At 40.1% G+C, this 22,925-nt stretch overlaps 1 protein-coding gene across 2 annotated transcripts in view; it reads right to left on the bottom strand.

Annotated features, from left to right (window-relative positions):
- Positions 1-13,330: 13,330 nt before the first annotated feature.
- LOC117254784 (nuclear receptor ROR-alpha A-like) overlaps positions 13,331-22,925 on the bottom strand; it is a 154,109-nt gene continuing 144,514 nt past the window's right edge. For both annotated transcript variants that reach the window (XM_033623207.2, XM_033623189.2), the window contains one exon: positions 13,331-20,783. In XM_033623207.2, coding sequence (XP_033479098.2) covers positions 20,619-20,783 — 165 coding nt within the window. In that variant the 3' untranslated portion in view covers positions 13,331-20,618. The remainder of the gene's footprint in view (positions 20,784-22,925) is intronic.

The following is a 22,925-nucleotide window of genomic DNA, read 5'->3' as shown; positions in this document are numbered from 1 at the left end:
GGACCCAGGAAATCACCGTTCACTGCCCACGTGAAACCAAAAGTCAGTCGAGTTATTTTAATAAAAACAAAGTGTGCTAGTATGTGTAGCATGTAACGTTAGTGAAGTATGTCACATGACATGACATTACATGTTAGTAACAAATGTACTTATTTTAAGCCAAACCAGGACTTTTTTCCTAAATCTAACCAGATGCTTTTCTGGCCTTAACTTAATGGAGTAAATCTGAGAATGAAGTGTTTTACCTACTGTACATTATAAGATACCATGCATGTAGTGAGCGTAAATTGAAACACTGTCCCTGAATGTCCAAAACTGAAGAAGGAGGGTACCTAGCATGTCATTTTTTGACATTTAGATCCACTGACAAAGCGGCTGTATTTGACAAGATGGGATGAAAACGTGATAGGTATTTTATATTGCTGATTTTGTGATTTAACATTTCATGTTGATGTATGTGTTTATTGTTGGGGGATGGGATCTCAGCAGAATCTACTTTACTGCCTCAATTCAGTGAGAAATCAAACAGCAGAGCTTTTTATCTAACTGCTTTTATCTTATTGTAAAACCATTTAATCTAAATGGTCAATTCTTTGACGCAAGTATCTCTGATTGAATAACTTTTGCTTGGAAGCAAAGTAAGAAGAGTGACATTATGGAGCCACAAAGTCCGCAGAGGAAGGTCAGTCAGACTTTAGCAGAGGATACTGCTGTTTCTTCATCATTTCCAACCAATAGTCATTGATTTTTTTAATTTTCTTTATATCTTTTTACCATGACTACTGTTGTTTCCTAACCTTTATGAAGTACTCATTTTAGGCCAAACCATAATATTTTACTTACCCTAACAAAGTCAGTTTTAGGCCACACCAAACCTTAACCATGGTGGTGTCACATCATGAAACGCTCTTATTTTTGTAGCGAATTTGGACCCCACTGACAAACAATGTCATCCTGTTAATCAAATGCTAAAGTGTCTTTTGGGGGGCAGTTATAGACAGTGTAGTTTGTAGTTTAATTTGGAAGACTTGTTAACCTGTAGTCGGTAAAAGGCCCAAACAAACCAACTTCAAAGAACTAGCGGCACCAAAAGCAGACTATTACATCGTCAGACTTTGGCCAAAAAGTTGCACATGAACACACCACAGAGACTTTCCAACCGTAAGTCCTGCACCTGCATGAGATGAAATAACTCTCCGCACCAGCAGACTGTAATCGTCATTTAAAAAGGGAAACTGGAAGACTGTCTTGATGCTAGTTAGCCAGTTTGCACAAATCCAATGTTGAAAGAACAGAGAATATTTAAAGTGCCCCAGTGAACAATACCACAAACCATCAGGAAACATTTCTGCTAAAGAGGTCAATAGCTAAAGAAAAATAATCTGACCATCTGTAACAAGTTTGTTTCAATCTCCCGCCCTCTTGACTTAAGCTCTTTGTTTATTTTCCTCACTTCTGTTTGTCTTCTCGTGCACTGAGCTGAACTGCCAATCACAGTGATTTCATTCACTGACAAGCTCAGCCATTACTTGATTTCACCGTCACTGATTCAACATGCTAAACAGGCCAAAAAAGCTGACAGGAGCAGACAATGGGCAATGGTGCGGGACACACCACACTGACTAGGGTGACAGACACTCACTGACGGACCAACACTGATCAACAGCTGACTGCCAGTTGTTGGGCAGAGTGTTTTCCTGTTTCAAGTCATTGTGCTAAGCCAGGCTAAACATGTCCAAGAACATGACACTGAATTGAACACAGAGAAATAAAACAAATCCATTTGAAGCCAAAAACAAGTCCATTTTGCAAAATGTCTGTTTCCTCAACCAAAATTGGAAATTGTTTTCAAGTTTAGGCATGAATGAATTTCACAAACATCTATGTTCTCAATCAGTTGCACATTGATCACATACACACATCTGTTCCCCTGGTGTGTCTCTGAAATATGTGACTGCACCTGGATACGATGAATGCACTGTCAACAACTCTTTCTCATTTTCATTTTGACTGGCACTGGTAAGTTTATTTTCAAACTGGTTTATACAAGCTACACTGGGAGTAAATCTTAAATATATATTTATTTGAGTGCATGAAAATATAAAAGATATCAAAGCTTCCTGCGAGTGTAATGATTGAGTTGTCAGTAGCAGAGAATGAGGACCTGAGTGAAAATAACTGTGAAGAGTAGCTAATGGCTTCAGCCCGGAGCAGTTTCAGGCGTGTCATTGGACAGAAACCATGATGTGATTTTATCAGACGCTCTGTGCGGCCCTGAGTGGGCTGATAAAGTGATAAACCCCTGAAGAGCTCTGACACAGGAGGCAGACAGACAGGAGATGTGGCCTCACAGAACAGATAATATGATGGACAGAAGTGGACGCTGTGTGTGTGTGTGTAGGCGGTAGAGATGTGGAGATGAGAAAATGGAGAACAGAGGATAGAGTGTGTAGGGGTGAAAGCTGCTAAATGTGATCCATTTGAGGTGAACAACAGCCGGAGGGTGTCTGTCCTGCAGCTCTGTGCTCTGCTGCCACTCATCCTCCTGCTATCACTCTCACTCAACGCTACTGTCAGGTTGTTGGGAAGAAAAGCTTTTCAGCAACAAACTGCAAGAGGAATCTCTTAGCTCATCTAGGACTGATTATGGGCTAATGGCAAGAATATAGAAGGCAGACATTTTACCTTCACCAGTGCCATGCCTCTAGGGATGTCAGTTGATCTGTTGGTCAACTGCTTTGTTCAAAACTGAAATATCTCAACAAATGGATGGGTCACTTGATAATTGTAATTTGTCCAATATTTTTGTTTATTACCCAATACCTTCAAAACTAATAAACACTCCCATCAACCCTTAGCAGTACTTTGTGTTTTGTACTAATTGTATATTAGCATGCTGATGCTAGCACTTTGCTCAGAGCACAGAGCTGCTGGCATGGCTGTAGACTCATATTTTACTCCGTGGGGATGGACTGAAGAGACAGGAAAGATGTCAGTCATGAGGGTTACATCAGTTATCTAGAACTGTATCCATTATTGTTATTATTATTATTAATAATTTAAAGCTGCAGTAGGTAGAAAGCCTGAAAACAGTTGATTTTTGAGTCTCATCTGAGTTAGGTTTCGTTCGTCTCCGCCCTGAGCCCCTCCTACCAGACGAGCATGTGAGTATTTTATCCTACTTGGTTCTATTTCTCCTTCTCTGGGAGCCTCAGCTCTCCCTCACTGCGCAGCAGCCGTCCTAATCCCTCCCTCGCGGCCCTGCACATACTGCTACAAAATGTTTAAGTATCATAAATGTTTGTTTGCCACAGAGTTTATTTCCTGCAATAGGCTTTTTTGATGAGGGAACCAGTGCAATGCTAACTTCTGCCTACAGAAAAACATCATCCCTGGAGCACTCTATTGGCAAACTGTTTACTGTATCTGACAATTCATAACAAAAATGCAGTATATATTTGAGGAAATGCGCCTCAAACAGCTCAGAGAGTTTTATGTCTACACTTCGCCCTGATAAGTTTCACTGATCTGTTCTTACTCCCCCAATTAGTGCCTTCCCCTCATTTACCCTGATGCACACCTGCCCTGCGTTAGCCTCATTAGTTGTAGGCTATGTCTGAAATCATTCTCTCATTCACTACTCCTCCATAGTAGGGAGTTCAGTGTAGAGCACTATATTGTTAGCTCACCTGCAACATGAAAAAACACTTTCAAACACTGCTCAGGTAATTTTCTCAGGCCCAGTCATACTTCATTGCTGTCACTGAGAAACAGGCTAATATTAACTATACCCCAAATTTGATGCTAATGCCAGCTTTTTTGGCTGGCTCGATTCCATACATGACCAGCATATAATGTTAGCAGCTGCTTAGTGGTCTCAAACCATATATTGTCCTTTTTTGGGTGTTGCAGTAGTCATCGCCATGTGTGTCACATAATATTGGGTGACACACATGGGTGAAAACAAATTGATAAGACATTCCCCAATTTTGGCAGCAAGCTAGCTATGACCTGGAAGTATGACAGCAGTTGGAACAAATTTTTCATTGGTCAAACACATTTTTGCAGGCAGAAATCAAGGTCCATCTCAATATTTTTATCCTTGCAAGAATGTCCCACATGGGTGTGCAAGCATTCATAAAAAACAACCAAATCAACCTTACAAATTTCTGTGCATATTTCTTGGACATAAATCTGTGCTCTATGAGAGATGGCTTTAAGTCACCAGTAATTTTAAGAAGACACAAATGCTGTAGCTTTGCTACCTGTTGCATCCCATTAGATATCAAATCAAATCAAACTTTATTTATATAGCAATCTGGAGCACCTGTTGTGACACCTCTGTTCAGTGTGTGACCAGATGTTTTAAATGCCCACAGAGCTCACAGGAGCTCCTGATTATTCACTGAGATTATTTCTGCCTCCAGAGCAGCTCTGCCTCTGAGAAAGCTTTCGGTAACTAAAGCTACAATCTGCTTGTTCCGTTCCACCGTGAAATCAGTCCTTCTTCACATATACTACTCTGAGGTTTTATCAAACTGACGGTATGAAAATGCAGATAATCCCCAGGCTCTAAAATAGACTCTGAGGCTATTTACAGTCCAGGTCTTTGCTTTTGCTCCAGATTTGTTTGGTTAAGTGCGAGTGGAGCTCACAGATTTGGGCGTCCATCTCTCTGTCCACAGTTTGCTGCCAGGCTCTGCTGCCTGCCAAGTCCGATCCATCTCATTAACAAACACACCTCCCCAGTGATTTCCCTCCTTTCCTTGTTCCCTCAGGCTGTCGTCAGGGACGTCCTCCCGTGTGTCCCAATAATTAGAGCCGCAGGGCCAGATGAAGGGGTAAAGAGGTAAAAGAAGAGAAGGCACATGTAAGCTGTTTGTGTAAATCAAAGTCTCATTCAGGAGACAGAAGAATTGTTTGGTTTCTACAGCTTGGCGGTGAACAGAGTGCCGTCGCTGAGCCTGGGTTTGGCCGCATTGTTTATCCCGACTGTTCTTATACTCGTCTCTCTCAGGGTTTAATGGATATTTGTCTTCAGCCAGGACGAGGACAGAGAAACAAGAGACAGCTGCTAAATGTAAACTGTTTTGTGTGAACAGTGCTCCAAAAAAACAAAGGGAGTTTGCCAATACTATTTGGGGCGGCTGGCTCACAGAACAATTTGCCATATATTGCACGTTATATATCTAACAACAAATGCAACAGTAAACTTCTCCAAAGTTGTGTTTTAAGACGGAGGAGAAAGTGCTGTGATTTAGTCCTGTGACATACTCCATGTAAGCAGGACAGGCAACAACACAGAAGGAAATAAGTGAAGTACAAATACCTCAAATTTGTAATGACGTACAGTACTTACTTACATTCTCCTACTGCATAGATGGTAGTTCATCCTTCTGTCCGTCTGTCCCATTCTTGTAAATGAGATATCTCAAGAATGCCTTGAGGAAATTTCTTCAAACTTGGCACAAATGTCCACTTGGACTCAAGGAAGAACTGAGTCCATAGGTCATAGGTCAAAGGTCAAGGTTGTTGTGACCCCATCTGTCTCATTCTTGTACATTTGATATCTCAGGCATGCCTTGAGGATTTTTTTTTTTTTTTTCAAATTTGGCACAAACTTCCCCTTGGATGAACTGATTAGATTTTAGTGGTCGAAATTCAAAAGTCAAGGTCACAGCGACCTTGCATCTGACTCATTATTGTGAACATGATATCTCAAAAGCACTTAGAGAGAATTTCTTAAAAAAATTGGCACACACATCCGCATTGAGTCAAGCATGAACTGATTTGAATTTGGTATTCAAAGATCAAAGTTTAAGGTCACTGTGATCTTGTCTGTCGCTTTCTCGTGAACATGATATCTTAAAGGGGAGGTTCAGTTTTTTACAACCTGGACCTTATTCCTGGCATTAAATACGGTTGTTTACACACCCAGATAAGTTTGGTGTCATTTGGAGTCCTTCGGAAGATATTTAGATCCGCGAGAGCCGCGTACATCCATATAGTGGGAGTTTATTTTCCTTGAATTTGTTTGCTTGATAAGTAAATAACTATGAGAATTTACATTTCTTTAGTTTCTTCTCATTGCTTGTGTAGAACGGCCCGCACACTGCACAAAAAGCAGAGGCACTACTTATGCAAAACATGTATTTATTATTACATAGTGCTCAGTGACAAAAAGTGAGAAACAGAAAGGTGAACGTTTCAGTGGTAAAGAGGATTGTCTTTACGAATTGCCTCTGACATCATCCAGGTCAGAGGTTAGTAGGTCAGTATAAATGACCCGGATAATGATGATGACAAGCAACTCTAGCAATTCATATAAACATATTGGTGAAATGAACGAGTTTCGCGGCAGATAATGTGTTATTTAGAGCCTCATTGTCGCTGCCCCGATCATTCCCACTATATGGATGTACGCGGCTCTCGCGGATCTAAATATCTTCCGAAGGACTCCAAATGACACCAAACTTATCTGGGTGAGTAAATAACCGTATTTAATGCCAGGAATAAGGTCCAGGTTGTAAAAAACGGAACTTCCCCTTTAAGAACTCAGAGGTCACTGTGATCTTGCATCTGTCTCCGTCTCTTCTTGATTTTCATGATATCTCAAGAAAGCCTTGAGGAAGTTTCTTCAAATTTGACACCGACGTCCACTTGGACTCAAATATGAACTAATTACGATATGGTGGTCAAAGTTCAAAGGTCACTGTGACCTCACAAAATATAAGACTTCATCAACTTCATCAAAACATTTGCAAGAACACTTTTCTGGCCATTATTCAATATCATATCTCAGGAACAGAAGGGGAGACATTTGGTCGAAAACCGAATTGATGACTCCAATCTTTAAACTGATTGTATAGATCTTTTGTGCTGTAGAGGGGAAGATATGTGTGAAGCATTCATGTTTTCAGAGACGTGGATATAAACTGTAACTGCAGCTTGCTAGGTTTGCAGAGGCATACAAGCGCAAAGCGGTAATTCTAGTTTTTACATATTTTTAAAGTTCTGATGATGACACTATCAGGTAGTAAAACAACTACATGAGCTCATCTGTAAAGTGATTTCCCTGATGTTCTGCTGGATGTGTATATGTTAGGCTAAACAGGTTGTAATGAGGACAAAATAAGCAGTGTATTAAATGTGTGAGCTGGTGTTGCAATAACCTGTTTAAAACTTCCTGTTTCATTAAAGTCCCTTTACAGCCTCTGATGCTTGTTCATTAGTGAGGGGCTAATTTGCCAAAGGAATTCTCATTACAGATGGATAACTTAATAAGGCTGCCACCCCCATTTTACCTCCATGCACACACAAGCACACTTTACCTCTTCCTCTACCGAGGTCATGTAAGTTTGTATGATTCAGACTGATTAGTTTGTGGGCGCTCCTCCGACAGTTTCATCCACATTTTATCAAACACAGTGAAAAAGAACTGAAAGTGTAAAAAAGAAACATTACATCAGTCCACAGATGTCAGAAAAGTCACAGCCCAATCATCTCTGCAAGCGAACAAACAGCAATCAACACCAGTCGGCTCCAAATAATCATCACTGAAAAATCGACACAGACAGCGGAACATTTCTGAGTGGCGTGGATTCAATCCAATTTTTAAAAATCAGTTATGATGACAAATTGTGGCTGTTACCACAGTTGTGTACCACTTTATGTCTTTTTCTGTCCCTCTAATATAGATGTGTTTCTAGAGTTAACTGAAAGATTCCTATCAACCTGGAGAAAGAGAGCACTGATGTCAATAATACAGTAACATCTGTAGGCTGGAGGGAGTGTGGTTTCAGGAGAAAAAACCTAGCAAGGTGTTAAAGACTAAACACGAGGTGAACTAGAGGTGTCCACAGATTGGAAATCTGAATCTGAAAATGTTTTCGCTTCATGACTGTATGACTTCACTCTTCTTATGGCGGATTTATACTTGTGTATCAGCTCTATGCAGAGCCTACACCGTAGCCTTTGTCGTTGTGAGCATTTACACTGGTGCAATGGTGATTCTGCGTCACTCTGCAGTACGTCTCACTGGTCGGCAGTGTGGTTTCTGTGAAGTGCTGTAAAGTTTAGTTGATTCAAAACACACCCAAAACACACATTAAACACATTAAACATGGCTTAATAGCAAAGATTTTTGTTGAGAAGTACACAAATCTGCTTCACTATAACTCGCAGGAATCACAGACAAAGCACTTGACTTTTGCTGGACACATTTTCCCCACAAATATAACAAATTATGGTATTACTACAAGCCTATGGCATTTTACATTGTTAGCCCAGCGTCTAGCAGAAATTTTCTCTACTCATGAAGCAAAAAACATTTAACAAAGGTAACATTACTATTACATCTCACAAGGTTCACCGACAAAACAACTATCTTATAATGAATATGTTTTCCAAACAAATACAACATGCTAACGTTATTAGCACAAGCCTATGGCATTTTACATTGTATAAATTAGCCTAGTGACTAGCAGAGTTTTCCTCTACTTGTATAAAGCAAGGTTAAATCACACATAAGACTTAAAATGCCATTGTGTGGGGACTTTGTTATCTTCACAATTTATTGTTTTTTATCTCTGAAATAAAAGTAAATAAAGCATCATATCCACTGAGGGAAATGGTTTTCAGTTTGCAAAAATAGACAGGAGGTCTGCGTCACTGCTACATGTAGTTGCATTTCTGGGGAGGTGAACGTCAGGCTACTGCATAGGCTCTGTGTGGACGCAGAGCCTACGCCATAAGTATGGCGTCAATTCGTGATACATACGAAACGTACCAATGTAAAGTATCCATGGTTTGCAGAAATGTGCAATGCCAACATTATCTTCTGGCAAGTGGGCTGTGATTTTCTCATTTACCTCACATTAAGGGAGAGAATAATGTTCTTTTATTCCCCATGTCAAACCATAACTATAAATGCAGCAATTTACAAGTATGCTGAAGTTACTCTGAAACTCATCAACAGCTTATACATTTTCAAGGATAAAAAAACTGTCCCGGACCTTGGTCTGTATTTTTCTCTCTAATCAGTACCATATTACTGTAGATCCTTACAAGAAACCTCTTAGGAAGCTTGTAAATAAAGCATGTTATTCCCCTACATTAGCCCTACGCCACCTGGTACAAAACTATGATGGAGAAACACTAAATCCTTTACTGATTTATTTTTGCCTAAAACTTGTGAAATTTAAATGGACTGAGTCTAAAAATACCAGAATAAGTCTGGGAAACTGACAGGTCTTTAACTGTAGAATCCCCCTAAAACATAGAGGACAGACTGTCTCTAAATGGTAACTAAAGCCCTAGAGAAATGTCTGCCCATACAATTACACCAAATTGCAAAAGCAAAACTCCTGGGATGTGCTGAACGTCACAGCTGAAGACTTTAACTTTAGATGACCAAACATACAGGACAGGCCGATGGGAATAAGACTGGAAAGCAAACAGAAGTAAGAAGGAATAAACATTTCAAGGCGATATGTTTTGTCAGGCAGGAGTTTGCAGAGAGCACAAGGTCTGACATAAAAGTAAAAGGCACTCAAAGAAAGTTGAGGCAGGAAATAGCAAAGGCTACTTCTATTTTGGAAGCTGGGATCACACATTGAAGTTCAGAAAATATATGAGAAACACAAAACAAGACAAAAGTCAAAAGTCAAAAAAAAGAAGCATTTAAAAAGCAGAGGAAAAACAATGTTGCTTGAAAGAGAAGTAGAGCGAGTCCATCAGCTGTCAGTGAAAATGAAATTCTTGACTGTCATCTTTTTTCTTCATGTGAAACAGTAAAATTTACAAGTTGATATTGAGCCTACACATAGATATAAAAACTCCACCGACCATAAAGTAATCTCACTCAAACACAGTGAGATCTGAGCCTCAGCTCCATGATGAGCTCTGAAGTCGTTGCCGGAGGAAAATTGGTTTAATCTGCCTGTTTTCTGCTGGAAAACGCACTCGTCCTCTACTGCAGGTTATCAAAGTTAAACCTGTACTCTACTGTCATCTACTGGAGAGAAATATAGATGCAGGAAATTTACATCAACACGCTGTCACATCTCCTCATGTAATTCCTTTCACTCTCTTTTCCTCTTCTTTCCTTTCCTTTTTTTTAAAAAAAAACATTGCTAAATTTAGAAATGATCAGGTTGAATTAAATATTGATAGAAGGCTGAGGATGGAGAGAATTTTCACAGAAAATACAGGATGAGAGAATGGTAGTTAAAAGTCTCAGTTCAACCAAATCACACAAATTTCCTTTCCATACAGGTGGTTTATCTGCTGACTGTCTCTAAGATTTCTGCCTCCACCCCGCAACAAAGAGAGGAGAATTCTGTTTTTAGTGCCCACATGTAAAACCTATTTTTTAAGAACTCAGAAACAATGTGCTACTGACTGAGAATAATGCAGCTGAAGGAACAACTTCAGCAACTAAACAATGGAAAGAAGTGTTTTATTGTTTTTTTATTGCCTGGATCAAGACTAGGGTTGCAGCTGCATACCAGTTTCAGGGTATATACCGTGAAATTAAAGTTGACGATTATCAAACCGTGCACATTTGCTTATTTATGATACTGAAAAAAATCCACCTGGATAGGGAATGTCACCTTTATTTTAGTTATTTTCAAAAAGGAGACTTTTTTACATTTCAGTTCAAAAATTGTTTGAAGTTTTAGTTATAGTGATATAACGTTTGTTGAACCAAATAGTGGACTTAAAATGATAATAGATTGCGTCCACTCCATTTCAGTGTGCTGGTGCTCCACTTAATATGTAACAGTGAGGGCTGCGAAAGCTGTTTGAATGGAGGGTGATCAGTTAGCCAGCAGCCGCAACTATGTACCTGTCAGCTGACAACATAAACAACTATTTCAGCCTAGAGGGCAAAAGCCATGGTAGTTTTCCTGGTCGACAAGTAATTGCCTGCATGGACAGTAATGTTCATATTGTGACTTTATGTAAGCCTGAATGACATTCATTTATAATGGTCAGCCTACCTTAGTTATAGGTTAAATTCAAAAGCTAAAGTGATTACTTTAACTTGGTTAAATGAGGGTCATTAAAATAAGGGGGGTGCCTTTAATCCTCTACTGGTGCCAGCAAAAGACAGTACTAAAAATAAACTTAAATAAGGCTCAAACACATTTTATTTGGATATTAACCCCCTTCCCAAATGAATAAAATTAAAAAGGTAATTGGAGGAGTGGCCACTTTAATAATTATCCTCTTTGTCCAATTTAAAACATTCTTTACTTGATGGAAAATAATCTAAGCAAGAAAAGAAATGTACGATGTACACCCTTCAAAATGCAAAAATAGAAACTGGGAGAAAGTAATGCATTGCAAAAAAAAGCAAAATATCAATAAAAAAAAAAAAAAAGGAATCAACCTCACCAGGGTGGAATCAGGAAAAGAGACAATCTTGTCCTACTTGTTAATTTGCTCAGTATGCTGAGTTTACAGTCCTTCACACCCAGTCAAGGAAACAGCAAAAGCAAGAGTCAGCTGAGGGTGTTTTTTCCCCAACGCAGGCTGTCTGGCTTCCACCATTGTCCTCCTTTCCTCCTCCACCAGCAAAATAAAAAAAACCCTCCCCAAACAATTTCCAGGTCCTTTGTTCTCAAAGGCCACACCCCCTTCACCTTTGTGTAGTAGCACACCTGAACCTGAGTTAACTAATAAGTGGAAACAAGAGGGCTATCCTATTCAAAACCCTCTAACAGTACTAAAGATGTTTCTCCCCTTACCTTTGCGGTGGTGTCACACATAAATATTCTGTTTTATCAATCTCCCTTGACTTGTGTCATATGAGCCATATGGTCGTGGTGATATACGCGCTGCTCTCACTGCTGAAGTTTAGCAGCAGATCGGGCGACAACAACTGTCAAATGGGGTGAAGACTTCACCTATGTAGCGCATCACAGGTGCACACCGGTGTGCTAATGGTGTGGACTAGGGCTGCAGGATACTGGAAAAAATTGACTGCGATTTTTAAAAAAAATTGCAATATATATTGCAATATTAAAAAATACAAGAAAATAAAGTAAGAAAATTAAAAAATAGTGGCGGGGCTTTTACTCACCACAACTGCAGAGGCTACCAGCTTCATTTGAAACAGACTACATTATAGATGGTCCGTTATTTATTAATCCCTCTGTATCTTTATATTTTTACTTTTTATCCGCTCCTGTTGTCTTGATAAAGTTAATGCATCGCGCCATCATTTTAAACCTCAACACTTCCTGAATTTGTTTCATATTAAAAGCCCCTTATAACATTGGCCAAGAGAATCCCTCCATTTCCTAAATAGGCTTTTATTGTGAAACATTTGTAGGAACTTGGTTGTGGAGGATTCTGTGACTTGTATGTTCGCGTACGGTATTTCACACTCTACTCCTGCCATCTGCTGACGCTTTTAGGTGACTACAACAACGTGTCGGCTGACACATGAACAGACACAGTGACTGAACTAATAGTAAAAGTAATAAAAACAGGACAAGAATAACCCGATGACATCACACACATCGTAAGAGACAACCGGGGATAATTGGTGAGTACCACTGTGTTGTGTGTCATGTCTGTCGGCCAAGTCATGGCACGATTTTATGACTCCACACTCATGTAATGTGACAGTGACTTTCAGAATGGGCAGAAAAGTCGTGTAGCGTGTACCAGGCATAAATCCTCCTTTACCGTTTCTCCCTCTCACATGTCGCTCATTTTCAGTGTGTGACTGCAGCGTGTGCATGAGAGGGGGAGGGGCTGCTGAGTGCTCAGAGACAGAGAAACAGAGAGAGAGAGAGGCAAGCGGGAAAGAGTTCTCTCCAGAGCTGCTTTTCTGAAGCAAAACAAAAGATTACATGTTCTAAAAAAAAGAGAAAACATTGCATATTCTGCGATGCGACTATCGCACATGCGCACATCGCGATGGCGATGTTCAAACAATGTATCGTGCAGCCCTAGTGTAGACCCATTCAGGTGGACTTGTTGGTCTCTAGTGATTGGTTAGGGAAACTTGAATCCCCCACATAAATCGGTTAGAATAAACACAATGTCAGACTGAAGAAACAGTGTGAAACAAGTTGCCAATTCTGTCTGATATCAGGCAAATATTTTAGCCTCCTTAACTCTACCAGACCTTCTGGTGGCTTCATCTTTGCAAACTCAATTTTTTCAAACACAGAGAACTTCATTTTATTTTGACAGGCGGCCATGAACAGTCTACTCTTTTGTAGGGCACAGAGGTTCTGCTGTCACTTTTATTTATTATGTTTTTTACTCAACCCAGCTGTACATGGAATCTGAAAGAAACCAAAACAAACTATTTCTTTCTCTCTGATTTATTTTTAATACATTTCAGATACAGCAGCTCTGCTTTGTATCAAAACAAAAGAAGTCAGTTTAAACAAAGAAATTGACATGCCCGAGCCTGACACACTGATACAGGTGCAGGCTGGGAAATCTGACAATCTAAAAGATTATTCTCTTTTTATACAACCAAGAGAGTAGCTGAGGAGACAATTCCTGGTTGAAAAATGTTGCTTTACCTAAACTGTAAGCACAGTTTTGATTGCAACATTGCCAAAACATCCATTAAGAAGCTTTTGGCAATGTCCAACTTCTCCCAAAATATGTCACTGCCTAAAGGCCTTTAATGACATGTGCTGCAATGCAGTACTATTGTTTTGCCAATCACTACTTTTAGTTATGATGTTATTTATTTAGAATTTATATTTCGGTCACCAGAAACACAGAGACATAGTTACACTCCTAGTCACCTGGCATTGCAGTGCGAGCAATCAGACAAGTTTGACGCATAAAGGTTGTAATGGTATAATAGCTAAAATTCTAAAAATGTTGCCGTGAGGTTGTTAATAAAAACAGAGTTTTTTTCTTTTTATGAATTACCCTGTTAGGAAACAATGTGGCATAGTTGGTAAAATCAAGACCCTGCTAACAAAGGTAACCTAGCACCACACGCATGTTAAAAACACAAAAAGCTCTCTGTAACTAAACTAAACCTAAAGGAGAGCAGTGCATATCAAACCAGATATATTAAGATGAATATCAATCAACAGACTAAAAAGTTTGATGCCCATCAGACATCTATAGCAGTATTTTCCTGTGGCCTGTACAGACTTATTAATAAAGTTACTTACAGAACGAGGGCCAAACTAATAAAGTGGCATGGAGGGAGAAAAGTGTGTCATCAGCGTACATAATCACGTGACAATTCAAGACAAAATTTTAAGCCAATAACACACAAAATTTAAAAAGACAAATCCCCAAATTAAATCTTATAAATTAGAATCTGCAGTGACATGCCATATATTCAAACTATACATGATAAACAAAGATAGAAATACATTTACATTATTGCTTGACATTCAGTTATGGCTAAAGTTACGTTCATTATTTGCAAGAAATACATATTTTTTTTGGGCTTTGAACCTGGAGACTGATGTTGTGGCGAGGTGGAGCAGGTGTATAAACATAAAAGTAATGGTGAAAAAATGTCTCTCCTTCCAGTAGACTCCCAGTTGGCCACCAAAGTATTTTGACATTGATACGTGGCTAAATTTAGGTTGTGATATCAGGTGACCTAATTTCATGTCAGGCCAATTGTCTGCCAAAGTCAGCTGTAGATTACTGACGACGGTAGTATTTTGTTGGTTGAAAGTTTTGTTGTCATGTAACCAAAATCCAGTGTCTTCTAAACACCGCACTTCAAAGTCATCTTGGCGTAGTATACCATCATTTAGTCATAAGATATGGAGAACAAAACCAAACGTCTGTAAAACATCATAATGTCAACATCCACACAACATGAAACTCTAACAGTGTTAGACATTTACAACATCGATTCATTCATAGAGTGTGCCAGTAAACCCGGAACTCCGTTAGCGCTTTTAGCACTTCTGGTTCTCTCGTGTAAAAGTCAGTACCTTTTTTGAATGGGATTTTGGTAAAATGCCTCAAATAAGGTCTGTGGTTAACAAAAGCTTAAGTGAGTTTCAGGTTTTGTTCTACGACATAAAACACGTCAGTAAACACCCTACTTGTGAATTTTGAAGCTTTTACGTGTCGTAAAAAAGGTGGTTGCTAACAAGTTGCTCAATACGACTACAAACCCTGTCGGGGACATTAAACATCATCACCCCCGAACAGGCGAGAGTGCTGGCAGTCCGCTATTACAGCTTCTAATTTAGCTTAAACAATCCAATTTCCCCATTATACAATGTTTTTAAAATACGTCAAGAGTCAAGAGACCGTGGAGTAGTCATGTAGTCTGTTGAAGCCTAACGTTAGCTTTTTACTTCTGGCGATCACATTTAAGCTTCAAATACGGTACGAAAAATGTTCATATGTGAAGATTATCTCGCTGAACAAAACCTGTAAGTATCATAAACTTGTGTTAGCCACAGAGCTTATTTTCTGACATAATCCAAAACGCAATGCAAAAATCACATTCACTTTCTCTTCCGGGAACCAGCGTGATGCTAAACCTATGGGTTTTGATGTCAGCCCTGGCACATTCTATTTGGACCAAAAGTCATCATCTATTCCATGTAAGAGTCCAACGTTTTTCAAACATCATATGGACATCTAGTGCCAGCAAGGCTGTAGTCCAAACTTTGAAAATTCCCCACAGATAACAGAATGTGAACACACACAATTAAACATCATCACACACAGGCACACTAACAGGTAGGCAGTAGATAGACTCACTGTAGTGCAACACATATTTTCACCACTTCACCTCACTTGTTCTGCATAATTTCTTTTTTTTTTTATGAAGCAGTGTCTATATTGCTCTTAATACTGTTTTATTTTTGCAATATTGCTTTCATTAAGCTGGTAGAATCCTAAATGAATCAGTCTTCTTCTCTCAGTGAAATGTAAACATGAGCTTTGAGCAGTTCAACCAAAGAGTGATAAATCTTTATTTGATTTGTCTCATTCCAGGAATTGTTAATCTGCCAATGAAATTAGTAATTACTGTCATTTGTTTGATATCAGTTACAGTGTCCAGCTGTTTTAGGAAATTACTGAGCCTTTTTCAAAATAATGATAGTAGTAGTGGGCTTAGAGCCACAGACAGAAGGTCAGACACTATTAAGAGACAAACTAACATGTTGGTGGTTTGGCTCTGTGCATGGGGTTTGTTGGCAATAATACAGACAACTGACTCATACATTAACAATTCATAGCTTCTGCTCCTTCTTAAATTTTTTAGGCCATAGCTGCAGGTTTATCAGCAGTAATTAGACTGACAGTCAAAACTGTTTTTGCCTTCTCAGCCACCAGGTTTCATCTCAATGTTTAAAGAAGACCTATTATACTCATTTTCAGGTTCATACTTGAATTTGATGTTTCTACTATAACATGTTTACATGCTTTAATGGTCAAAAAAGGCTAAAACTAAACACAACCAGATATTAACAACATCAGCAACCAAGATTATGGCTGTCCAAAATCATTCACTACTTCCTACTCACTATATAAGGAGTTTTATGTAGAGTATCATATAGTGAGCTCACCTGCAACATGAAAAGACATTTTCAGACACTACTCAGGTCATTTTCTAAGAGCTGTTAAGTACGTCATTGTTGTCACAAAATTAAAATGTCATGTAAATGTTGGCTGGTGAAGCATCCATAACAAATACTGACATGCATATTTGTGACAAAAACATGATATTATACCAAGCATATTTTCCCCAAATGAATAAATAATGTTACAAAGAACTTTGTGGCTGTTTGTGTTGTGTTGAGATACTCTGCTCTGCTCACATTAAACATATTAATAATATTACACTGGCAGACAGACAAGAAAAGCGAGAGCAGCGCGATTGGAAACTGTCCTACTAATGTAAGAAATCTTCTATTTAATCTTTGTTGTGTTGCAGTTTGTGTTACCAGTCAGTCATGTCATAACTATTTAATGGCTAACATTATACATTACACCATTACAGCACAAATTAGAACTAGTAGCGACCTAGCTTGCTAACATTAGCTATCATCATTAGCCCTACTCTGTACAGTAACTGTTAAGCACAAGAGAAGATCAGTTTACTATTTATTTTTTTCTTTGGGTACTAACAGCTACACATTAAACCGACAGTTTATTACATGACAAAGAAAAACCTGTAAAACAAACGTTAACATGTCATTTTGGAGAGCAGGTTGATATCGAGCTGCTTTCTCTCCTCTCATCCATCTCTGTGTCCGCCCCATGCAGTCCATCCCTTTCTTTGGCACAATGCACGACGGGATATTGCTTGGTAAGTAACCATCGGTTGTGCACTACTTTTCATGGTGCATTGTGGGATACATTGAGTCCAATATATAGGGAATAATAATTCCCAAAATACGGACGGACAGCACTACAAAATGGTAAAGTCACTATATAGTCGACTATATATTGAGTAGTGAGTGATTTTGGACACAGCCTAGATGTTTCCCTGATGTTAGCATGTAGCTTTATTTAGCAGCATAGGCTACGTAATGTAAACACCTGCAGTAGCATACCTGGAACAGATAACCATATAAAGAAATCTGCACGCATGATGTCATACTGTTGCCAGACTAAAAAAGAATGTTGGAAATGAAGTGTTCAGAGTGGTCTGAAGCCTGAGGCTTTTGCTTGCAGGGATTACTTTTAGATATGTTTACCTCATTATCTAAAACTTTGGCCAAGTTTAATACGAACATCCTTCATATGTAAGACACAAGAAGTGCATAAGAATAATAGGCCCCCTTTAATTTTTTCTGAACAATGTTTACTTTCCAATAGTGAAAGATAAACCTAGTTAGATTCGATGGGGATTTGTAAGGATTCAAAGTGGGTAAGTGGATTAGATTCACATTTACTTTGATGGCATCAAATCCCAACTGTAACTGCTGCAGACAAAGTGACATGAGAAGTCAGAGAACCTGCACCTTCCTGTCAGGACCACTAGATGGTGCTACGTGCTAACTGCTACATTAGAAGGAATTGGCTGCTCTGTGTCTGATGCTGCTATCTGCAAGCTCAATGTGGATGTAACCAGAGGAAGAAGAAAATGCTGGGAAGATGACAGGCAGGAGGAGGAGGAGGAGGAGGAATGACGTCATGGAGGATCAAACAACTTCTGTTATACACAACAAAACTAACCAGATCTCATGAATGATGACTCATGAGTTTCTGCACGGAAAAAAGAGGATTTCCCTGTGCTGCACTAATGTAAAAGTGTTCACGTATCTTGGGCTCTTGTTTACAAGTGAAGGTAAAATGAAGCGTGAGATGGATAGGCCATTTGGCACAGCGTCTGCATTTATGTTGGCAGTGCACCCGCATGTTGTAGTTAAGAGGGAGCTGAGCCAGAAGGCAAAGCTCTTGATTTACTAGTCCATCTATGTCTCAACCCTCATCTATTGGTCATGAGCCTGGGTAGAAATCGAAATAACGGCTGGGCTCAGCCTTAAAGATAGGGTGAGGAGCTCAGACATCCCGAGGGAGCTTGGAGTTAAAGCCACTGCTCCTTCAGGTCGAAAAAGGCCGGCTGAAGTGGTTCGGGGCACTGATCAGAATGCCGCCTGGGCGTCTCCTGTTAGAGGTTTTTTGGGCACATCCAACTGATAAGAGGCCCCAGGGCAGACCTAGAACATACTAGAGGGATTATGTATCTCATCTGGCCAGGGAACGCCTTGGGATCCCCCAGGAGGAGCTGTTGCCCCCATGACCCGGCCCTGGAGAAGCAGATATGGATGGATGGATGGATGGATGGATGGATGGATGGATTTCTGCTGTCTAGTTCATTATCAAGCTCTGTCTGTGGTGAGTCTGACAGGACATCCACTTTTTGCATTAACCTGAGTGGTGCATCAACAGATGTTGAGACGAAAACAGACAACAGACCAGCTGACCTCATTTTAACCTTCCTGACGAACTGAACAAACAGAGGAAACTTTACAGTTTGAATGCAGCAGTAAACAGAACCATTCCAGCCGATGAATTTTGCTGTTTTTTTTTTTTTTTTTATGAATGCTTTATGAATGATGTAAGGAGGTATATATTGGATATCAAAAGGGAGGATGAAGGAAGGATATTGTCTTTTTATCTTTAGAGGCCATCAGAAAGCCTTAACATGTCAAGATACAAACGGCAGCAGACCAAATCACCCTGCAGTCAAAGTCAAATAAATGCAGCGATCTACCATCGTAGCAGAACAGGTCTGTGCTCTTTTCTTGTTTCCCCAGGTTTCAGCAGTCACATCAAATCACCTGCCGCAAACACACATTAATTCTCAGTTATTGTTGGAAAATTTTGGAAATTCTATCTCTACAGGCTGAGTTGAAGGCAAGTGGACTTCTGGAATTCTGGAAAAATTTCTTAACTGGAGAGTACATAAAACACTATTCAAACTATGGACTTTGTAGAAAGATGGACAACATGACAGCTCCCCAAAAGTGGGGATGTTAGTTGATGGGACATGGGCAAAACTGGTCGGACTAGTGTTCGGGTGGGAACTTGATACCGCAGAGGTCACTAAATCACAGACTGGCTCCAAATAATGTCAGCAGTGCAAGATGGCAGCAACCATGTCTGGAATGTTTCAGCTTTACTTTTGTAGAGTGGGAGTACAAGGAGATACATCACCCATCTTTATATACAGCCTTTGACTTAAACCCACAAAACTTAACTTTTAAAAGAATGCAAAGTTCCAAAGATGTCAAATCTGTCAGATTGAATTTTGGGAAATGTGTCTAAAATGATTCAAAAGACATGTGTTTATGGAATAGTGCAGTGAAAAGCAGAGGGAATATGATACAAATGATACACCCATTTATAAACAAACAGCAAATTTGCTGCATTGTACATTTGTAAACTGCCTTATCAGTATTAACCTTTGAAGAAAAGAAGAGCTGGAGAGATAAAAGCAAAGGAAGCTATCATCTTAGCTTCTTGCACCATCCAGTTTTATAAAACCCTGCTTTGCTCTGAGTACAAACTGCTGCACAAAAATTGTGTTTACTTTTGTCTGGTTAGCAGCTGAGCTAATTAGCTTGGTGATGTATTTTGGCAGGATAGCAGGTGGCATGTTACTAGCTGGTGCACTTCCCACAATAGGTCATGAATTAACCTCTGGGGGTCAAAACATCACCAAACTTCCAGCTAATTGTGTTTCTCGAGGACATACAGATGTATTTTCTGTGACAATTTTTGGTGTAAGCGGCGCTCAGATGTGAAGTAACTGTCAGAAGAAGAGGTGATATGGTGACAGTCTGGTGAAGGACAAACAGAAGCAGGTTTCAGTGTGAATACCGAAGGTGTCTTTCAATGTCAGGCGTGAATATAAGTCCAGATCCTGGACACAAGATGTGTGTTAATGCAGGTGGAGGGACACCACCTGATTCTTCATTGCATCCAAACCCAGAGCCATGAGAGGAGGAGGAGGAAGAGGAGCAGGTGAAGAAAGGGGAACTGAGGAGTTCAGATCTCTCTGTTCCTGTGGACTCAGCTGTTCAGGACAGTCATCGTCCCGCCCTCCATGGCCGTGAAAACTGGGCTCAGTCCGTCAGAATCAGCAGCTCAGCTCTGTGCAGCTCCGTGGAGTTCCTGGTCAACATTTAATCATCGCTCTGCAGAGTCAGCTCCAGGTCGGCACCAAACAGCTCCTTATACAGAGGAGGAAAGTGTGTCCGAACGATGTCAGGGTAAACGGCTCTGAATGCTGACAGCTTCTCTGTGTGTCGGCTGCACAGTGAACGCAATGCTGACACCTTACATCTGAGCTGAGGGGAGGAAACAAGAAAAGGACATAAAGAGAGGAGAAGGAACAAGAGGGGAGACACAATAGAAGAGGAGAGGGGAGGGGAGAGGAGACAAGAAAGTACAGAAGACAAGGGGAGGAGAGCACAAAATGAGTAAACAAGCAGAGGAAACAAGAGAGGGAAGGAAAGGTGATCAGTGCAGAAAATAAGAAAAGGAGGGGACGTAGAGGAGACAAGGAAGGAGAGAAGACAAGGAGATGAGGGAAGGAAATGAGGAAACAAAGATAGAAAACAAGAGAGGAATGTAAAAGAGGGGAGGGGCAGAAATGAGGAAACGGAGAGGATACAAGGAGATAAGAGGAGAGGGAGGATGGAAAAAAGGAGGAGAAAGAAGACAAGGAGAGAAAACAAGAGGGAAGGAAAGGAGAGGAGAGTAGAAAATGTGAAAACAAGGATAGGAATTAAGAGAGGGAAGGACAGGTGAGGAGAAGAGGGGATGGACAGGAAAAAAGGAGAGGAGAGGAGGAAATGAGGAAACAAGAGAGGGAAGGAAACAAGGGGAGTGGAAATGAGGGAGCAAGGAGGGGAGAGGAAACAGGAGAAGAATGGGAGATGAAACAATAAAAGGAAGGAAAAGAGAGGAGAAAATGAGGAAAGAAGAAGAGGAAAAGAAACATGTGAGGTGACAAGAAGACAGGAGGAGAAGATTGACAGCAAAAAAAGGGGAGAAGTGAAGAGGAGACAAAAAAGGGAGAGAAGACAAGGAGAGGAGGAAATGAGACAACAAGGTACAGGAATAAGAGAGGGAAGGAGAGGAGAGGAGAGTGGGAAATAAGGAAACAATGAGAGAAAAGGAAACAAGTGAGGAGACAATGAGACGAGTGGAGAGGATAGACAGGAAAAAAGGAGCGGGGGAGGGGAGTAAGACAGGGAATAAAAGGAGAGAAGAGGAGGAAATTAGGAAAAAAGGAGAGGAAACAAGAAAGGGAAGGAGAAGGGAGGCAAGGAGAGAAGAGGAAACAGAGAGAGAAGAGGAGATAAGAAGAGAGGAAACCAGAGTGGGCGGGAAGCACAGAAAGGAGAGAAAAGAAAACATGGAGAGGAGGCAAGAGACAACCAGCAAAGACAGGAGATGAGGAGAGGAAACAAGAGAGGACGGGGGAAACAAGAGAAAGAGAAAAGGGGACAGAAGAGAAAATGAGAAGAGAGAAGAGGAGACGGGGGAGGAAGATAAGAGAGGAGAGGAGATGAGCAAAGGAATAGAGGAAAAAAAGTGGGAAAAGAGAGGAAGGAGGGAATAAGGAAGGATATTATAGGATATATGAGAAGGATATCACAAAGGAAAGCAGGAGTAAAGAGAGGACAATAAGAATAAAATAAATAGAAAGGAGAAAAGAGGAAGAGTAGGAAGGAATGGGGATGAGAGGAGCATGAAGCATGGGGAAGAAAACAGGACAGTAAAAGATCGGCGAGGAAGAGGAGAGAGGAGCAGATGACAGGTGAAGAGTTATTACACACACTGGCCAGTAAGATAGATTTATTTACTGTCAAATGAACTGGTAGGTGACTGTGTCATCTCTTGAACGTTCAGGTTAGCAGTAGATAATGTTAAAGGGATAGTGCACCCAAAAATGAAAATTCAGCCATTATCTACTCACCCATATGCCGACGGAGGCTCAGGTGAAGTTTTAGAGTCCTCACATCCCTTGCGGAGATCACCGGGGGGGAGTGGCTAGCACACCTAATAATAGCTGAATTTTCATTTTTGGGTGCACTATCCCTTTAAGATTAGGAGCAGGTGATGCATTGTGTAAACAGGGGTCCTCACAAATACAGAATGACACTGTATGATTGTGCAAAATGTTAATCCTACACTATTGTTTATGTGTGGTATCAAGCTGTGAAGTTTAAATATGTTCAACATGGATGTAGGTGATGTACTTCACCTCCTCGCCACAAGAAGGCAGTGTGAGGCCATTTTCCAACTGCTCGTCTTCATGTTTGAGATTTATATTCGACATGTAGTGTGACATGTGCTGTATGAGCAGGGACAAACTCCTAAATTTTTACACAACATGTTGATGTTTTTACCCAGTTAATTTATGATTTGTATAACAGCCATTAAATCATCACTTATGAGAATGAAACATTACAGTGAAAATC

The sequence above is a fragment of the Epinephelus lanceolatus genome, chromosome 2 (genome assembly GCF_041903045.1).
Source record: "Epinephelus lanceolatus isolate andai-2023 chromosome 2, ASM4190304v1, whole genome shotgun sequence".
In the NCBI taxonomy this organism is placed as follows: Eukaryota; Metazoa; Chordata; class Actinopteri; order Perciformes; family Serranidae; genus Epinephelus; species Epinephelus lanceolatus.
This window is presented reverse-complemented; position numbering and strand designations above follow the sequence as displayed.